This window comes from Terrapene carolina, unplaced genomic scaffold (genome assembly GCF_002925995.2).
Source record: "Terrapene carolina triunguis isolate 2854851 unplaced genomic scaffold, T_m_triunguis-2.0 Scaffold69, whole genome shotgun sequence".
Classification (NCBI taxonomy): Eukaryota; Metazoa; Chordata; order Testudines; family Emydidae; genus Terrapene; species Terrapene triunguis.
The window spans coordinates 36,975,674-36,995,136 of record NW_020664420.1 but is presented as its reverse complement, the minus strand read 5'-3'; the positions used below and the strand labels follow the sequence as shown (position 1 = coordinate 36,995,136).

At 44.8% G+C, this 19,463-nt stretch overlaps 1 protein-coding gene across 1 annotated transcript in view; it reads right to left on the bottom strand.

Moving 5' to 3' along the window:
* ARSB (arylsulfatase B) overlaps nt 1–18,912 on the bottom strand; it is a 113,572-nt gene extending 94,660 nt beyond the window's left edge. The window contains exons 1-4 of the mRNA XM_026649255.2: nt 18,629–18,912; nt 13,295–13,481; nt 10,787–10,977; nt 6,463–6,670 (exon numbers count right to left, since the gene is read on the bottom strand). Coding sequence (XP_026505040.1) covers nt 6,463–6,670; nt 10,787–10,977; nt 13,295–13,481; nt 18,629–18,901 — 859 coding nt within the window. The 5' untranslated portion in view covers nt 18,902–18,912. The remainder of the gene's footprint in view (nt 1–6,462; nt 6,671–10,786; nt 10,978–13,294; nt 13,482–18,628) is intronic.
* Between the last annotated feature and the right edge of the window lie 551 nt (nt 18,913–19,463).

Sequence of the window (19,463 nt, the reverse complement as noted above, 5' to 3'; positions counted from 1 at the left end):
TGCTTATGACCCAAGGTGGGTCCACAGGGCCTATTAACAGCTTTCTCACTTCTCTTCCTCATCTCATAAGCCCCAATTTGAGCACTGAGCAGGTACAAATGTTTAATTTAAACATGGCTAAGCCACGGTTGTAAAAAAATTGTAGTATGGACACAAACGCACTAACCATTTTAATCTGTGCTAAGATGGAAAAACACATTTTAAAAGTTTTAGTATGGCCAGGGTTTTAAAACAGCTAATTGTTGTATCATGTGATTGCTTTTCTATATACTTTTATATTGCTAAACTAATTGGGGAGTTTTATTGGGATTTTTTTATTTTGGTATTTGAAAAGCCTTTTGAAATCAGATATGCACAAAATAGTGTTTAGTGAAACTTTCGCATGACTATATTTAATCAATTCTGTACAACTGCAACTATCCTAATCCTCAAACACCATTTACAGATTTCTAATTTCATATAAGCAATGTAGTCTTTCAAAGTATCAAAAAAAAACAAGAATAGTTAAGTTTTGGGGGGGAAAGTTTTTTCCTGCAACACACAATGAGCATATACAAACACAACTTTGCCCTTAACTTTATCAATCACATGTAAAATGATATCAGATCATCTTTAGAGGGAAAATAATAGTCTGTCACATGCTCCGTTAGGTTTTATAATATGTTGGTTTTCTTTTAGCTATGTAAACTAAGTTTTGAAAGGAAAAGCAGTACATTACATCTTACAGGACTCTCTTGTGGTAACTAACAGATACTGCAACATTTTCCAAAATATGAGAGTTTACAGAGGTGAAGGAGAGGGAGGGAGGGAAAAAGTAGAGCCCTACACAGGACTATTCTTTAATCTCTCTCCTGCTATTATGGCAGCAGATCCTCTGGAACCCATGTGATCCCAGTCCCGCTGCAGGGCTGTACAGTAGTCCCACGCAGGGCTCTAAGGGAAAGTTATGGTTTTGTTTTAGCAATTATGACCATCTTATCATTTAGGATAAAGTTTAAGGTTAAATAACTTATCTGTTTTAATGAAAAAATAACGGATGCCGAACTCAATGAGACTAGCTTGCTATAGTGCTGGCAAGTTTCCATCCAAGATATTATGATATGTGCTACACAGAGCGACGCCTGATTTCAACTTGTAGCATTCTCACCTGTAGTCATGGTCCATGTTCCAAAACAAGACTTGGATTACTGAACTAATGGAGATTACATCCTTTATTTATGATTTTAAAGGAAGGTCCCCTTCAATTTATTGAAAGTTAGACTCCCTGGCACTTTTCGAAAGGGAGTAACCCCAATGTCCTGTTCTTTTCAACTACATATGTTCTAATGCCCAAGGCTGTCAGAGAGTTATTGCTGCATACATACTATCTGCTTTGTTTGCACACAGTCATTTCACTGACACTACCCATTTCATTAAGGAAGCAGAGTATGTATGATGCTCTGTAAAACCAAGTTTACTGCATGATATATCAGTATAATTTTCTAACCACTTGGTAGTTCTTGATATCACTGTACTTCTGATATTTTAATCATTTAATAATTAATAGTTAGCTCATTTGTTTCTGGTTTCAGACTAACAAAGCAACTGTGGAACGCTTGCATTATAAAATAATGTTGGGTAACACTAGTTCACTGGCTTACTCTTGCCTATTTACTTGTGCAAAAAGTTCATCTGTACAAAAAAAACAACAACAAGACAGCAGAAGTGTGGACTTACGTGATGCACGTATGGAGACAGACTGTATTAATGATCAGATTACTTCATTTCTGGCCCGAGGTTTCCATTAGACCACTTTAAAGAGGATTTGGAGTCCCTATATACATTTTACAAGGTCCTTTTAAAATGTGCAGTAGTTCCATTTGCCATCTGGCATGTTTTCAAGGGAATTCTGGTTAGGCCATATCATACAAAAAGAGGACGGAATAGAAAATTTTTATTGAACTCTCTACTATTCTCTTTGGGAGTGAAGATTAAATCAACTTCTGTAATAATTCAGTGAGACTCCAGTGAAAGTGTTCTTTATATTAGAGTCCATAATTAAAGGAGTCAACAATAGGGAGACTGTACATTTGTAGCAGTAACACCAATCAGCATAGCTAACTGCAGCAAACCATTAGGGAACAGTATCAATACAGAATTTTGTGCTGGGATTTGTAGCAATGAGGGGCAGATATCCAAATGTGGGCTTTACTATATTTATGTAATTACAGCCCGTGAACCTCCTTGAAGAAGGGACTTCAGGAATTTCCAGTTAAAATGGGAAGTGTGGACAAAACTGATGTTCATCCAGGCTGTAGTCACCATCTTAAGACTCCTTACTCCCTCCTCCCTCACCAATTTCAATGCCCCAGGTTATCACCTTTACATTACGACTATGGCAAGACAGGCCCAATTTTTATATATCTGGCTGTCCAATTGCTATTATATTCTCTGTCCCAAGCGCTACTTAAATTCTTCAGGTTGTGAGGAACCCAGAGCAGATTAGCCAGTGTCAGAGAAAACTGGGAGTCGAGTCAGTAAAATCAATCTCTGCAGCATGGGAAGAGGCATCTTGGATGGAATTCCCAGTGCTATGGAGGATCTGTCCCTTGGCCTGGACTGGGGTGGGGGGAGGGAAGGGGGAAAGAGGGTCTATGGTTTAAGCCCTTAGTCCATCAGTAAGGAGGATAATGAGATGGACTCCCCTGAGAAGTCAGGTCTTTGGGGGATGAAGAGAAGGTGTAAATTCAGTAGATAAGCAAAGTGAGAAAGATCAGGAAGGAAAGGGATCTCTTCTTACTGAGAGGTAAGCTGCAGAACGTGAAACATTGAGCAGGCTGGGACTTGTAAGGGAGAGCATGCCTTACACTGGAGAAAGCATTGAGGGGAAGTTGGGATGGGAACTGAGATTTTGGGTGTAGCAGGAGTTTAAACTCCATAATTAAACTTAAGTCAGCTCCACCCTGCTTGTGGGGCTCACCCCCTCCTTAATTCTGGGCTTCCATTTCCCCCCTGTTAAACATCTACCTTTACTGATGTTATAGCTGCAAATAGGCATCTACACTCCCAGTTATGGGGAGCACCTTTGAGAGACTGAAACTGTGTAAATAACCTGCAAGGATACAACAGCACTAAGTCCCCATATGACACCAAGCTGCATGACTTTGGGCTTCTCTTTTCAAACACTTTCTTATAGTCTTTTCAAAGATCTAACTTAAAGATTTTTTTTAAGTGTTATACAAAGAAGCTGAATAGATTTAATAGTTTCAACATGTGTTTTTTGGAAGCTGTACCTTTAATGCATGCAATGTTTTACTACAGAGAATAGCTGTGTGAAGTGACATAAGAAGACTGGAAAAAATGAATAAATATCTTATGATTTGTCTGATCTAGGCCCAATTTCCTTGGGTTTCAAATTGTTAAGTTCCATTTCTGGCAGTTTAAATTGTCAATACAGTTCAAGTCCCATTGGATAAGACTATGACTTGGGCTTCTCCTGACAGCCTGACACTTGTCTAAACATATCTGTAGTCGATTATTTAGATAGCTGTCATTAAAAGTATACTGCGACAGTAAGAAAAACACTAGATTTTATAAAGCACAAGCTAATTGATTGAAAACTTAGTTTAAGTGTAACTACTATGTTTCTAGCTCAGATGTCTTTAGTATTAGTCCATAATCTACTGAAAGAATTATACTGAAAATAGCTGTACTGGGGTCACGAGTGGAGGGTGCAATTTTACCATATGCAGTAAGTATTGATATCAGATTCCATACAGCTTTGCTTATATGAAGTTCCAAATATGAATACATCTTATAATGGGGGTTCCTCCCAGAACAAAGATGTTTACATAGTACAGGTATCAGGCCTAATTTGAACTGGGATCGGAATATGAATACAATCTCAATGAGTAAGCAGATTTTGGCCTCAAAGCTGTGCAACAGAGCTGTTAAATTCAAAATATTTCATACAAATTTAATACAAAGTGAGATGTTCAGGAATTTCTGCCCTACCCCCAAGCAAACCATATTAAGTAAAACCTGAGTATAGTAAAGGTTGGAAGCTTTGAAGGGCTATTCCCGCTCCCAAATCAGACAAAGCAGGGAGGGGGAAAAACATTTTGAAGGATGCAGGACATTGCATTATTCCCCTGAATCCTATGAAGACTTCTAGATTTCAGCTAAATTCAGTTCCATTCAGTTCAGACGTAAGGGAGACTGTACTATTTTTATATATATATATATATATCGATATCTATTAAAACTTCTAGGCTACTACTGTAAACAAGATTGGGTCCCCAGTGTGCTAAACATATATACAGTAGAAGACAGTTCTTGCCCTGAAGAGCTTTCAATCTAAATCTGATAAGATTAAGAATCCATCAGCAGGTATCAAAGCTGGTTTTATTAGTGGAAGTTTGCTTCAGGAGGTTAAGGGCCCAAAGTAATATTTCAGTCAAGCCAAAGAGTATATATAATTAAATACAGATGTTTGGTCTCAACCAATTTGTGATAGGATACTAGTGGTGACACCTTGGTCACTGAGTTTGCTGCAGCACTGGGAAGAGTGCAGGCTTAATTGAAGCCAATTTTACACTTTCTGTTGGGGGACTATGAGCACCTGGGTGGTAAACACTGGACTAACGATGTAATTGGAAGGATATGAGTGGAAGGAAGAGGAAGCAAGGGGGAACTCAGAAGGAAGTTCAGCAGGTGAACCCGGGCTGAGGAGTGAGGGCTGCAGGGAAGCCTTCCCTTGCTCTAAGCCTGCATTACACTGTGTTACTTTGTAAGAAAAGAATAAATACGTACCTTGGTGAAAGATAACAGCTTGGTATGTGTTTGTGACCGTGAGGCCACACAAATTGTCCAGGCAGTTATGTCACAGGGCATCTGTCACTACCTGGTGTACTCAAGTCCCTGCTGGATGTTTGTTTGTATCACACATTAAAAGGGACAGTTTGAATAGTGCCTGGAAAAATGGGCACTATAAGTCAGGACTGAGGTGAATTGGCAGAGCTGTGTGAATAAAGGCTCAATCTCGAGAGGTACTGTAATCTTAAAAGCAAGTGAATTTTATGTAATTACAGCCCGTGAACCTCCTTGAAGGAAATTGAAGACCCCCAGCACCTCACACAAGGCTCTCAGTAAGTTTGTACAGTGCCTTTCTGCATTGCATATGGTTCTAGACCAGGAGTCTCAAACATGCAGCCCGTGGGGTTCTTTCGTGCAGCCCACCCAGCTCCCTGTGCCCGCCCGCCCCTCTGCCTACCCCGTGGCGCCGTGAGCCCCGCGCTGCTCCCTGAAGCGGCTGGAACTATGGCCCTGCAGCTCCGGGCAGGGCGGGGGCGGGGGAGTAGAGGGCTCCGTGCTCTTGCTTCCAGGCACCGCCCCCTACAGCTCCCATTGGCCGGGAACGGGGAACCGCGGCCAATGGGAGCTTTAGGGGAGGTACCTGGAGGAGCAGCAAGAGCAGCACATGGCACCGTCCACCCCCCGGGACTCCAGCTGCTTCCTGGAGTGGAGCAGGGCCAGGGCAGGCAGCCTGCCCTGGCCACCTTGCGCGGTGCTGCCACCCTGGAGCCACTCTAGGTAAGAGGCGCCGGGCCGGAGCCCACACCCCTCCTGCACTCCAACCCCCTGTCTGGAGCCCCCTGCCACACCCTGCACCCCAACTCCCTGCCCTGAGCCCCCTGCCGCACCCTGCACACCTCCTGCACTCCCTGCCCTGAGCCCCCTGCCACACTCTGCACCCCTGCCACACCCCTCACCCCTCCTGCACCCCAACTCCCTGCCCTGAGCCCCCTGCACTCCCTGCCCTGAGCTCCCTGCCGCACCCTTACCCCTCCTGCACCACACACCCCAATTCCCTGTCGTGAGCACCCTGCCGTACCCTGCACACCTCCTGCACTCCCTGCCCTGAGCCCCCTGCCGCACCCTGCACCCCAACTCCCTGCCCTGAGCTCCCTGCCTCACCCCTCCTGCACCACACACCTCAATTCCCTGTCCTGAGCCCCCTGCACACCTCCTGCACTCCCTGCCCTGAGCCCCCGCCGCACCCTGCACCCCCTGGGGCAGAGTTGGGGTGAGGACTTTGGGGAAGGGGTTGAATGGGGGCAGGGGTGGGGCCTCATGGAAGAGGTGGAGTGGGGGCGGGGCCAGGGGCAGCAAGGGGTGGGTGTCAGTGATGTGGCCCTCGGGCCAATGCACTAGTCCTCATGCAGCCCTCGTGATCATTTGAGTTTGAGACCCCTGTTCTAGACAATGGTATTAATCCTTTGTTTTCAGGAACACTCCCTCAAAATTGTTTATTTATGTTTAAGAGGGAAAAATAAATTCCTCTTTTAGGAAAAGTTTATTTTATTTTTATAGCTCCTGTACATTTAAAATCTGTTCTGAAATGGATCACTTAGTGGTTAGATGTGTATCTCTTCAGCTTATATTCAGGTGACTCTTTGAATGTATTTGACTAAACAGTCTTACCAGTAGAGAAGATGAGAACTGTGTTGTCCCAAAGCCCGTATCTCTTCAGGGCTGCAGAGACATTTCCTACAGCTTCATCCATAATGGACACCATTCCCGCATAATGACGTCTCTTCTCATCTTTGATGAAGGCGTACGGTTTCATGTATTCCCCAGGGACCTGAAGGGGCTCATGGACAGACTGGAGAGCAAGGTAGAGAAACAGAGGCTGGGGAGGAAAAAAGCAGTATGCAAGCTAGATGAGAAGAGTACCCAAGCATTAAATGCAATAAATAAATAAATAAATAAATCACACGAACCAATTAATACAGCAATTGTCTTGTTTTCCTCCTGATTTCTCTAAGCATAAGATATACACAATTCTGGGAAAGATTTTTATGAAAGGCACTGAAATATTAGTGTATATTTTCATTTTAATGGTAGAAAAGCCAGTTGATTTTATGATCTTCCTGCCACTCAACTTAGCTTCCTATCCTTTTTTCAAAAGCAAGACCAAACTACATACAATACTGTTTCTATTACTACAGCAAAGTCTTACAAATCTGTAAGTCATCAAATAGCAAGTTGTAAACAGGATTTGGGTAGAAAGTCTGAATCCCAGATTCATTATACAAAATACAATCATATTTCATGTGCAAAATATCCTGGTTAGTGATGGTGTCATTTGTCACGAAAATCTCCATTGCATTTTCTATTTACATCCCTATTACAGAGCTTATGAGGAGCCCAACTCACCATGGGCAGTGGGGCTTTTATGTTTCTTATTTTTAAACCAATGACAGACCATTTCATTCCACTAAGTGTCTTCCTGCAATTGGTTCTGTTAGAATACAACTTAGCTTGCCAATAACTAAGTCTTATCTCAGGGTAAATTCTTTGTACAAGTTCTGCAAACTAATAACTCAGAAATAGTACATGATCATACAATAAAAGACTATCACAATGCATATACACAAGGGAGCCTAATTAAGGTGCATCAGGCAACCTTAATTCTGGCATACCCTAACTTGATTGCATGCTTTGCAATCTTACTGTTCTTTTAATAAAGTTTTTTTGTAATTTCCTAGGCTTTAAAAATAAAGGAATACAAATTCCATAATGTGGAATCACATTGACACCCACATGGGTCATTAGCAGGGTTAAAACATTTAAATCCACCATACTGACCTCTACACCTTGAGCTAATGGAGTAATTGATACCAATAATAGGTTGTTATCCTCTAAGTGGACCAGCACTAGAGGGGAATAAGACACATGCTTTGCCAGTGGGTTTCACAGATATTTGCTGGCAACAGAGAAATGGCAAAACTCAGGAACCTTGGGTTCCATTACTGGCACTAACACTTTCCTGCCCATTCCCCCTTATTCTGCCCTATCCTCTCCAAACTGGGCCAGTCCTTTCCCTTTCTCACCCCTGGCTCCTCGTCTCAGTCCCATTCTCCTTACCTAGTCAGTTCCAGTCACCACTCCTCAGACTTCTCATCCCAGCATGTTCTAATCACCCCCTCCCTGCTCTCATTACCATGCCCAACTGTCAGAGGGTGTGGCTGCCTCACAGCACCCCCTGCTGGGGAAGGGTGGCACTGCTACAACTCTCTGCCTCAGTTTCCTTCCCTGAGATGTGTCTCCTAGGTTCTCTGCCTGTACTGGATACATAACTTAGTCTTCCAGCCAAATCAAAAACAAATAAAAAAAAAACAAAAGAGGTTCTTCTGCCCTTTGGGACGTCTCTTCAGCTCATGCTCTGGGCCCTGTTCCCAGCTCTTTTCTGGGCAATCTTTGAGGGTTTTTTTCCTGCTCTGGTATGGAACACTCTGCCCTTAGGCTAGTTCCCCTGGAATACTATTCTCAGATCCTGACACAGAGCCTTCCATAGGAGCCTGTTGCTCCCTGTGGTTTCTCTACTCCAGGATAGAACCCTGGGTCCCCAAGTTGGCTCCCCTGGGGTACCAAGCCTCCCACAAAACTTGGCTCAGAACCTTCCCACTCACTGTGATTCTAACCTCCAGAATGATCTCTCTCAGTGTAATGGATACCTGGACCTTATAGAATAACTATCACCCTCTCAGGCTGGGAAGCAGATAATTAATAATGGCACAGCTGCTGCAGCCCCATCTCCCTTTAAAGGGTCCATTCACCCTGTGACTCCAATCAGTCCCAATTACCCCTTCCAGGATCCTCTTCCAATCTGTTCCTCTCCCCACACCTACCCACATTTCCTATACCACCTGACTCCCAGAGCTCCTCATCCAAGCTCAGTGTTCCCCCTCGCATCCTTGTCCCAGTCTCCTTGCCCAAACAGTCCCAGTTCTCCCTTTGCTCTCTGGCTCCTTGTCATATCTACCTCCCCGCCTCCAGTTACACCCCACTGGTTCCCAGTCTCATTTCCAGCCAGTTCCAGTCTCCTCATCCCATCTCAGTCCCCCCACCCCACTACACACACACAGGCTCCTAGACTCCTCTTCCTCCCCATCTCCCTCCCTAGCTCTAGTCTGCTCACCCAGACAATCCCAGTCGATTCACCTTGCCAGCCTCCAGTTCCAATCTACTCTCCCCTCCCCAGCTCTTGTCCCCTCCTTTGCATCTGAATGAGGCAGTTTCCTCTTCCATGTTGCCTGGGCCCTAACAGGCAGGAACAAGGTGGGGCGGGGTATCATTGAGAACACAGGAAAGACAGGCTCCCTATTCTTAGTTCTGGTGCCTCCACTGCCATTGCAGGGAACGTCCTGCTCAACCCAGGCTTGAGCATGCCTACTGCAGTCAGACTCTTCTGTTCAATGTAGCTGCGAAGCTCTAGCAAGTCTCTACTGAGCATGTGTAAACTGAAATTTTTCAAGGGTTTATAAATTGGCCAAAATTTGGGTGGATGTTCACAAAGATGACAAAAGGCACTTCCCTGACAAAGTCCACCCCTTCTGCCAAATTTCAAGTATTGGGCCAAGAGAACTCCTCAAAGAAAAATCACCAGATAGTTTTTTTAGTACTAACAAAACATTTTCCCCCTAGACTCATTCTTGAAAACAGCTGAACTGCTTTGGCTGAAGTTCTGCCAAAAAATTCAGTCTTAAACACATTTCAGTTCTGAAAATTGTCATGCCTTCACTTAGCAGTTTCCCTTTTTGTATGTACATTTGTAAATTAATGTAATATGTCAGATTGCAGTAAAACAAAATAATTCATTTGTTACAAATATGTCAATTAGCCCCACATACTAGCATTCTTTGTGTTCTTGTCCAAAGCAAGGTAGTCCATTTGTATTATCTTGTTGTGAGTTTTAACAACAACAAAAAAGTTAGTTTGGGGGTGGAGGATTAACTGAACTGCAGTGTTTAATACAAAAGTTTGTCATAGTTTAAGGTCTTTATATTAGAGGAGTGAAAGAGATTCTGGATTTTTTCTGGGACCTTTAAATTAAGAACTTCAACTTTGCTTCTTTTTATAATATAGGTTAAGATATTTTACATTTAGCACACTGCATCTTAATAGGGAAGATGATTTTAATGAGGGAAACATTCCTGGCTTGTGAGTTTGAACATTATTTATACAATGTCCCTTATATGAAGTAAAGCTACATTGTTAATTATTTTTCTGCGCAATGATTAAGATCTTCTTCATTCACATCCAGCCCCATCCTACACTGTGTATCTCCTGTAGAAGTCTTTTCAACTATTATGTGCACCAAGTTATACAATACAGTAGAACCTCAAAGTTACAAATACCTCAGAAATGGAAGTTGTTCGTAACTCTGAAACGTTCATAACTCTGAACAAAACGTTATGGTTGTTCTTTCAAAAGTTTACAACTGAACATTGACTTAATACAGCTTTGAAACTTTACTATGCAGAAGAAAAATGCTGCTTTTAACCATCTTAATTTAAATGAAACAAGCTCAGAAACAGTTTCCTTACCTTGTCAAATCTTTAAAAAAAAAAAAAAAAAAAAAAAAAAAAAAAACTTTCCCTGTATTTTTTTAGTAGTTTACATTTAACACAGTACTGGTACTGTATTTGCCTTTTTTTGTCTCTGCTGCTGCCTGATTGCATACTTCCAGTTCCAAATGAGGTATGAGGTTAACTGGTCAGTTCATAACTCTGGTGTTCATAACGCTGAGGTTCTACTCTATAAGGGCTTTGAACATTCAAGTGTCAATGCAATACTGTCCATTTCTATTTGCTGAACTTTTTAGTTAAGTGTAGCCCTGTATCTAGAGATTGATTAGCTATTGTTTACAAAGCAAGCTCAAGTCTTATAAACAAATAGTGCATGAAAATATTAAAACACTTGTAAAGTAAGTTCTCAAAAAAGCAACAGCTGTCTACTGTACCTTCTCAGTTTTATGGTTGGCTATAAGATCTACAGCTCTTTTCGTAAATACATTAGTGGAATACATGTTTCCAAATCCACCTGCAACTTCTTCTCCATCTCGAAAATCAAGAGCACAGCGTGTTGCATTCTTTGCACTGATTAACACACAACGTTCATGGGAATAATAATCTTCACTTCCCAGAAGATAACCTAGAACAGGAAAAAGGTGACAAAGTGAGCAAGCCAACATATAATTTACTATATATAAACTAATACATCAGGAGACTTTCAAAGGGCACAAAGTGAGTTGAGTGGCAAACTCAACTTTGTGACTTAAAAAATTATTCTTTCAGAGTTTCACTTTTTTTAAAAAACAAGGCTAATCAGTCCAACATTCCTTAATATTTCTCATCTTGTATTTATTTGAAAATAAAGCACAAAATCCAATTCTACGTATCAATTATACAAACCCAGAAAAATTTTAAGAGCAGTTCAATAACTTTACATATAAATTGGCATGCATATAAATCAAAGATACTAGCATTAAAATGATGCACATGTCCTGAGCCTGTTGCTAACTAGAATAACTTTTAGTTATGGTTTTGTAAACTGTATTTATTAGTACAGAATGCTTATATCTAAATAGATACTATGAACACTGGAATTATCGTACTGTTTACATTTATAGATTGGTAACAGATAGATTACAGGAATGCCTTCCATGTGAACTGTGCGGTGATTTCTGATCTGCTGCTGACACCAACTGGTGAAAGAAACAAATCATTCTTTACAGAATAAGTTACTGATCTTAAGAATCAAAAATAAGGCTCTCCTACAAATTTTGCTTCCATCAAGGGTCCAATCTTATAAGGTACTGCGCAGATTTAACTCCTATTGACTGAAAGCAATGAAATTGCCTCAAAAACCCTTTGCAACCTCATCCCTAAATCAACCCTAACTTTACCACCCAAAAATTCTCCAGAATAACAGGGGAATGTTGCAAAGCATACCCTGAAGGCAACTAAATTTAGGCTCAGTGTGGGGGCAGATTCAGTTTCAAAATCCAGAACTTTGACCAAAAACATTTCTTCTGCTAACCCACTCCATCTAAAAACCTAATGAACCCCCACCACAAACCAAACAACTAAAGGTCTAGCCAAACAACTTCCAACTATACCATATTGTTTATGTGAAAACTCCACAGATGCAGAGGATGTCAAAGAAAGACATGGAAGGGCTTTCTAAAGGAAACATCAAAAATATGCTCTTGAAAACAAGAAATAAAAAAAAAAAAAAAAAAACCACAATTTAAGAGCATCTAGTGATTTTGGACCACTAGCTGACAGTTTCTCTCAATGCTCAGTCTGAGACAGATGGGGCCAGATTTGCAGAAGCATTGAACCTTCACAGCGCAATTGGACTAATGGTTTTAACATATAAAGAGCTAAGAGCTCTGAAAAATAAATTACCTCCCTCTCATGAGCACCCAAAATTATTAGACACTTAACAATTTTGGTGTTAATCTCTGTGCCTCAGGTCCCTAGCTGTAAAATGAGGCAGTATTATCCCCACCTCACAGGTAACGTGACATGAGGTGTTGTGAAGATAAATTCATTAATGTTCATGAAGCACTCAGATACTTTGGTGAGAGCATCACAGAAAGCCCAGGAGAAAGTAAATAGTTTTGTATTCAGTGCAGTGTTTGGATGGCATACATTAAGGCCTGGAGTCACATATGAAATGTGGAAGATAAAAAGGAAACATTTAATAACTAACCAGTCACTTAATGAGGCAGGGGTCCTGTGAAAAAACAGTATATGCTCATGAAATTAAAGACTGTATTGTAATGCATACTCATAACTGGGCCAAATTAAAGTTACACGGGTAACCAAATTTTGGCAGTGCCTAAGTTTTGAGTGCTTAACTTTGCAACTTTAAAGTTCCTTTAACAGTTTTTTATAAATGTAATTTTATCTAGGTTCTTGTAACACCTTGATCATGGTAGTATCTGAGTGCCTAATGAATTCAAGAAATATATATTGTATTTAGAAAATATACCAAGTCTGGTAAAATGCCTATTGCTTTTTCTAGTTAAGACACTGCTATTAAAAAAGCAATACACAAACTACAGTAATGTTAGAAGTCTGACCTAAACCTAGACACATGAAAAATTCAGTTTAAAGCTTCCTCTAAGAGCACACTCATGCAACATGTGGAGTAACTGAGTACAATGGGACAAGTTAAATGTGGAGCTTAAAATATAAATATATTTGCTTCCGTGGATTTAAAAATCAGACCATTTTCAGCAATAGGCTTTTGGATATCAACATTTATCTATCAAGTGTAGTCTGCCAAATTAGAGAACTGTATTTTGGTATCATGTGCTGAAACAACAGCTAAAACACTGTTTTACTGGCTATATGTTAATTCTGAATTTGTTGTTGTTAAAAAATATTTCCCCTTTCAATATGGTTAGTAAAAGTACTAAAAAAAAAAAAAAAAAAAAAGTAGTAAATCTGGCCATTACCAAAATAAGTATCAAATCCTCTGCGGGTTGGAAGGCACTCTTTTTTGTACATGCCTAGATGCCACTTCCCTACCATGTGGGTAACATATCCTGCTTCCTTCAGCAGTTCAGGCAGGAGTTTCTCATTCAACGGGACACAGCTGGGCTGGCAAGGCCAAATTATTTGGTGTTGTAAACCTGTATGGATCTTGGAAAAATAAACCCAATGCAGGTATTAGTTATAGCATGATGGCAATGTATGCAATGAAAGCACTGTATCAATATTTTAAAATATACACATAAAATGAGTCTGGAGTCTCGCAATTCCACCTTACATAAAGCATTTACTAGAAGACTCTGGAAGTACTTTACAGATTGCACGCACAGGTATCACATAAACCCCCCCCTGCTTTCTTCCGAAGGGACTATAAAATTTTTGTACTACTTGTTGGCTTACAATTGTACCATGACCAGCCATCATTAGTAAAGAAAGCATATGTTTATTTAGCCAACCAAAAACTCAGTATGGTCACTGTGACGGGATCCCCGGGATGCAGCCTGGGACTATGGGAGCGCTGTGACCCCTGAACTCTCTCCAGCCTGGGCTGTCTCTCACAATGCCTTGCTAGTGACCAGAAGCAAACCCCTCCAGGCGCTGTGATCACTCAGCACAACAGCATGTGGAGACCCAACACCCAGCTATATTGCATGAATGCTCCCAGAGCCACTCATGAATCACACAGAGAAAGGCACCAGAGCCAAATCCCCCCAGCTCCCAGCACTGTACCCAGTGATGAGTTGCCAAAATCTTAGGAACCGGTTCCCTACCGGGGCTTCGGCAGCACGGCTCCGGCGGCTGAAGGACCCGCCACCAAAGACCCGGTAGGGAACCGCCCGGTGAGTAGACCCCCCACCCATGTCCTGCCCCCGATTGCCCCCCTCAGAAACCGCAACCCATAACCCCCCCCTCCTTGTCCCCTGACCACTCCTTCCCGAGACCCCCAACCCTAACTGCCCCCCAGTACCCCATCCCCTACCCAACTCGCCCTGCTCCCTGTCCCCTGACTGCCCCATTCACCACCACCCCGACAGACCCCCGGAACTCCCACGTGGCGCCTACCCAACCCCCCCCTTCCCCATCCCCTGACCGTCCCCCAAGAACCTCTGCCCCATCCAACCCTCCCCACCCCCCGCTCCCTGTCCCCGCCTTATCCAACCCCCCTGACCCCGGCCTCTTACCCCCGCCGGGGCCGGGCCCGGGCCGGAGCCGCACCACACGGCTGGAGTTGGGCTGGGGCCCGGAGTCGGGGCCCAGCCTGGGCCGGAGTCACACAGCACAGCTGGAGTCGGGGCCCGGCCCGGAGCTGCGCGGCCAGGCCCGGGGTTGGGCAGCGCCGCGCAGCTGGAGTTGGGGCCAGGGCCCAGGGTCGGGGCTGGGCCAGAGCCGGGCAGTGCCGCGCGGCCGGAGCCGGGCTGGGCGGCGCCTGGAGCCCTCCCCGCCCCAGCTCCAGCTCACCTGCAGGAAGCCCTGCTTCCCGTGAATCGGCTGATTCGCGGGAAGCAGGGGAGGGGGAGGAGAAGCCGGGGGGAGCGTCAGGGGAGGAGGCGGAGCTAGGTGAGCTGGAGCTGCCAGAGATTTTGTTAAATTTAAAAGCTCTTTTAGAACCGGGACAACCGGTGCTAAAAGGGCTTCTAAATTTAACAACCGGTTCCCGCGAACCTGTGGGAACCGGCTCCAGCTCACCACTGACTGTACCTCAGGAATATACCATCTTGCACTGCTCAAGATGGGCAGTGCAGATTTATTAATTGATTCACCACTTCATCAATGGAAAATGGATATACACCAGCCTTTGCAAAACCTGAGCAGATTCGCCCCACTCTTCATACAAACTCACTCGTAAAGCTAAACAGTTAAACAAATGTATTGACTATAAAAGGTAGATTTTAAGTGATATTAATTGATAGCAAAAAGTCAGAGTTAGTTGCCAAAAAATATATATATATATAAGCACGCAGTCTAAACTCTCAACCCTATTAGACTGGCCAACAACTAGACTAAGCAGTTTTTCTCACCCCACTGGATATTGCAGTCCTTAATATACAGATTTCACCCTTGAAATCTGGGCCAGTCCCCTCAGCTGGAGTCTTCAGAGTGTCCTTGTTGCTTGAAGCATAGGTGGGTGAAGGAGAAAGGCCCAGCATGTGGCCACTGTGTCTGTTTTATACCCTCAGTCCATGTGCTTGGAAAACAAAAGTCCAGGGATGTCTGGGTGGGCATTGCTGAGGGCTTGTCTACACTGGCACTTTACAGTGCTACAACTTTCTCGCTCAGGGGTGTGAAAAAACACACCCCTGAGCGCTGCAAGTTTCAGTGCTATAAAGTGCCAATTTAGCCGCACTCCCAGCACTGGTAGCTATTCCCCTCATGGAGGTGGGTGTTTTAGAGCGCTGGGAGAGCTCTCTCCCAACGCTATGCCGTGACTACACAAGCCACATTAAACATGCATTGCCAGTGAAGACGTGCCCTGAGTCTCCAGGCAAGGTTGAGCAATTCCCCTGGTGTCGCCTCATGCAGCCGAGTCATTGAATTGTAACTCCCTTGCTGGACAATGGCTGTTGATGAATTGTTTCACACCCCACCTGAGTGGTCGGTTACTTTCCTTGCTGTTGCCTCTGGGGAGCTAATATCTGTCTGAATCCCCAACTTACAGTATGTTTTAGTGACAACCATACAACATAATTCTCATAACTTCATATGTGTTAATGATTTACATATATGGATAGAGAAATGACTTTCAGCAGATCATAACCTTTCCCCTGATATCTTACAAGGCATGCTTTATATGCAAGATCACAATCATATATAAATGACGAATATGGGGGTTACAGGGTGCTCCCCCAAAGTACAGAATGTCACAGTGACATTTTAGAATAGCCAGACTATTCCACAGCATATAGGGTAAAATCCCAGCCATACTGGAAGTCAATTATGAAACTTCCATTGGCTTCAATAGGGGAAGGATTTCAGCTATAATCATTTTAAGTAATATATTTACTAGTCTACACTCAGTCTAAGTCTATAATCAACTCAAAAGATTAAAATTCTAAGAATGTTTAAAATCAATAATTTTCTTACTAATTGATCTACCATTGGAGAACTTTAGAAGTCAGATCTTTGAGCCTCATTTGTAATCTAAAGAGAGAAAACTTAACCGTGTTTACAAACTTGATACTTGGCTGAAAAAAACCTGGAAATTGTGCTCCAATTTTGCTAAAACTGTCTTTAAAAAAAATTGAACCTTATTTTACATGCTTGAGGTTCACAGCTAAAGTGTAATATATATCACTATCATTTTTTCACAGATTCTCAACTTTATTTTTTAAAATCAATTACATTCTGTAGCTAGCAGAGTTCTATAGTTCTTCCTTCTCTCAACTTACTCATTACAATATTGAAACATTTCTCGGAACTGAAGAAGAGCTCTGTATAAGCTTGAAAGCTTATCTCTCACCAACTGAAGTTGGTCAAATAAAAGATATTACCTCACCCACCTTGGCTCTGTAATATCATGGGACCAAAATGGCTACACCACCGCATACATTTGGAGAGAGTGATTCCATGGTGAGACATTTCTTCCCCATGCTGGTTCAATTGTTAACCTCTCCATTTGGACTACTATAGAGGCTCTAATTTTAGTGGTGTCCTTCATGACATGCTCACCTATTCATGAGGAACTGGACTGAATACACCACCAAGAATTTTCATGTAAGAAACTGAAGATCCAAATAAGTGACTTTTGGTCACTAGGATGTTTGTGCCTGAAGACATTATACTTTTGTCCAAACTTCAGATAAATAAATACAGGTGTCAGCTCTTCCTTACTCCAATACATGCATGAAAATGATAAGGCCCACACCTGCCTGCTGTGGCCCCACACCGCTCCCGGAAGTGGCCGGCTGCTGCTGGCACGCCTCTGCATGCCTCGGGTGGGGGGGAGAGGTGGCTCCACGCGCTTCCTCTGCCCCCAGCACCGTCCTCACCGCTCCCATTGGCCGCAAACCGACCAATGGGAGCTGAGGGGGCAGGCAGCGCACCGAGACCCACTGCCCCCCTCCCCCCAGTGGGCACGCCGCAGAGAGACGCTCCCAGTCGGCGGTGCAGCTGCCGACTGCAGCCTGCCTGAGCCCTGCTGCACCGTCGACTGGGAGCCACCTGTGGTAAGTGCCTCCCGTCCAGAGCCTGCACCTCGCATCCCCTCTCGCACCCCAACCCACTGCCCCAGGTCAGAACCCCCTCCTGCACCCAAACACCCTCCCAGACCCTGCACCCCTCACCCTCTCCTGCACCCCAACACTCTGCACCAGCCCGGAGCTCCCTCCTGCACCCTAACTTCCTCCCAGACCCTGCAACCCCTCCTGCACCCCAATCCCCTGTCCCAGCCCGGAGCCTCCTCCTGTACCAAACTCCCTCCCAGAGCCCACACCCCTCACCCTCTCCTGCACCCCAACACTCTGCACCAGCCCGAAGCTCCCTCCTACACACAAACTCCCTCCCAGACCCTGCACTCTTTCTATTAATATAGTAGAAATGTGCGGCCCATGACGACTTACCAAAATTCGTGGAGCGGCCCCCCTGCGAAAATTATTGCCCATCCTGGTCTACTATAATACAATCCTGCCACCATGCAGAGGAAGACACTACAAGACCCCACTAGAGGGCTCTCCCACCCAAACGAGTCTATATGATCTGTCACTATACGCTGTCATCTTTACTAAAAGATAACAGACCCTCACAAGAATTTGGGCTTTCTTCCTCTGTACATGGCTCTAAAAAAATAATAATTTCCATTAGTTCTGTTGGGTTTAGCTAATGTATTCAGAGAACTCGGGGTATATTTTTCAGGAGCCTAAATCCCATTGTCTAAAAGTCATTTGGGCCTTTCAAAACCCCCATGAGGTGCCTCCCTGCATCTTCAGCTGCCTAAATACCTTTAACAAGGTAGCCCTACAATCAATGGGGCTTAGGAGCTTTTCAAAGTGTCACCCTTGGTTGGGGCGGGGGAAGGCACCACACACTGCCAGTCGGGGGCAGCAGCAGCACCAGGCCCTCGGTAACAACTTTGTACAGACTTGCAGCCTCCCTGCTGAGACTGGGGAGGTCTTAGAGGGGTCGGGAGAGGCTCACACGCCCCGCCCTTGCTCGCGTCCCAATGCGGGGCCCTCCCGCCAAGGTAGCTGAGGGACAAGCCAGTGCCACACGCCGCCAACTCAGGGGAGTCCCTGCCCACCCCCGGAACCCCGCTAGGCTTGGGGGCTGCCCAGGCGGCGCTGGGACCGGGTTTGCTGCCCTACCTGATACCTGCCGGTGAGCAACTGGCTGCGGGACGGGGTGCACAGGGGCTGCGTGTAGTAGCGCTCCAGCCGCACCCCGCCCGCCCCCAGCGCATCCAGCTGCGGGGTGCGGATGAGGGAGTCGTGCCAGCCCACGTCGTGCCAGCCCAGGTCATCGGCCAGCACCACCACCAGGTGTGGGGCCGCCGCGCTGCCGGCCAGGCAGAGTCGCAGCCAGCACAGGAGCAGCGGGAGCCGCGCTGAGCCCAGTCCGGGCCCCGGCCGCCTCAGCATGCTGCCCGCCTGTGCCGCCGCTCAACCAGGAACTGGCCTGCGGGGGCACCGCCCCCAGCACAAGACCAGCGGCTTCAGCACCCCGCCCCCTGCACAAGGCGACGGGCCTCCGAGGGCTGGGGCCCGCCCCCGCACAGAGCAGGGGAAGGAAGGGGCCCAGCGTCCGCGCCTTCTACCGAGCAAGGCACCAGCCTAATGCTTTGCCCATGCCACAGGGCAGGGGCCTCAGGGTGGCCAGGCCCACCTCACGTCCCACATGGCAAAGCAGGCAGAGATCAAATTCAGAGAAGTTCCTTCTCTGACAGACTCTGCCAGTGCTGCCAACCTCTCCAGCGCCACCCAACCTGCATAGACCCCCAAAGAAGCTTTTATGGGGACACAGGAGAATTATGAAGGGACGCTGACAGTGCCATCCCTAGAACTCCAGACAGATACATCCCTGCACAGACATGGACTTCAAGCCACTAAAAAAAAAAAAAAAAAAAAAAACCCACAAACCCCTGAACAGTATCACAAAGCAATCCCACCGCTCACAACCAGATCCAGAACTGTTGCTCAGAAA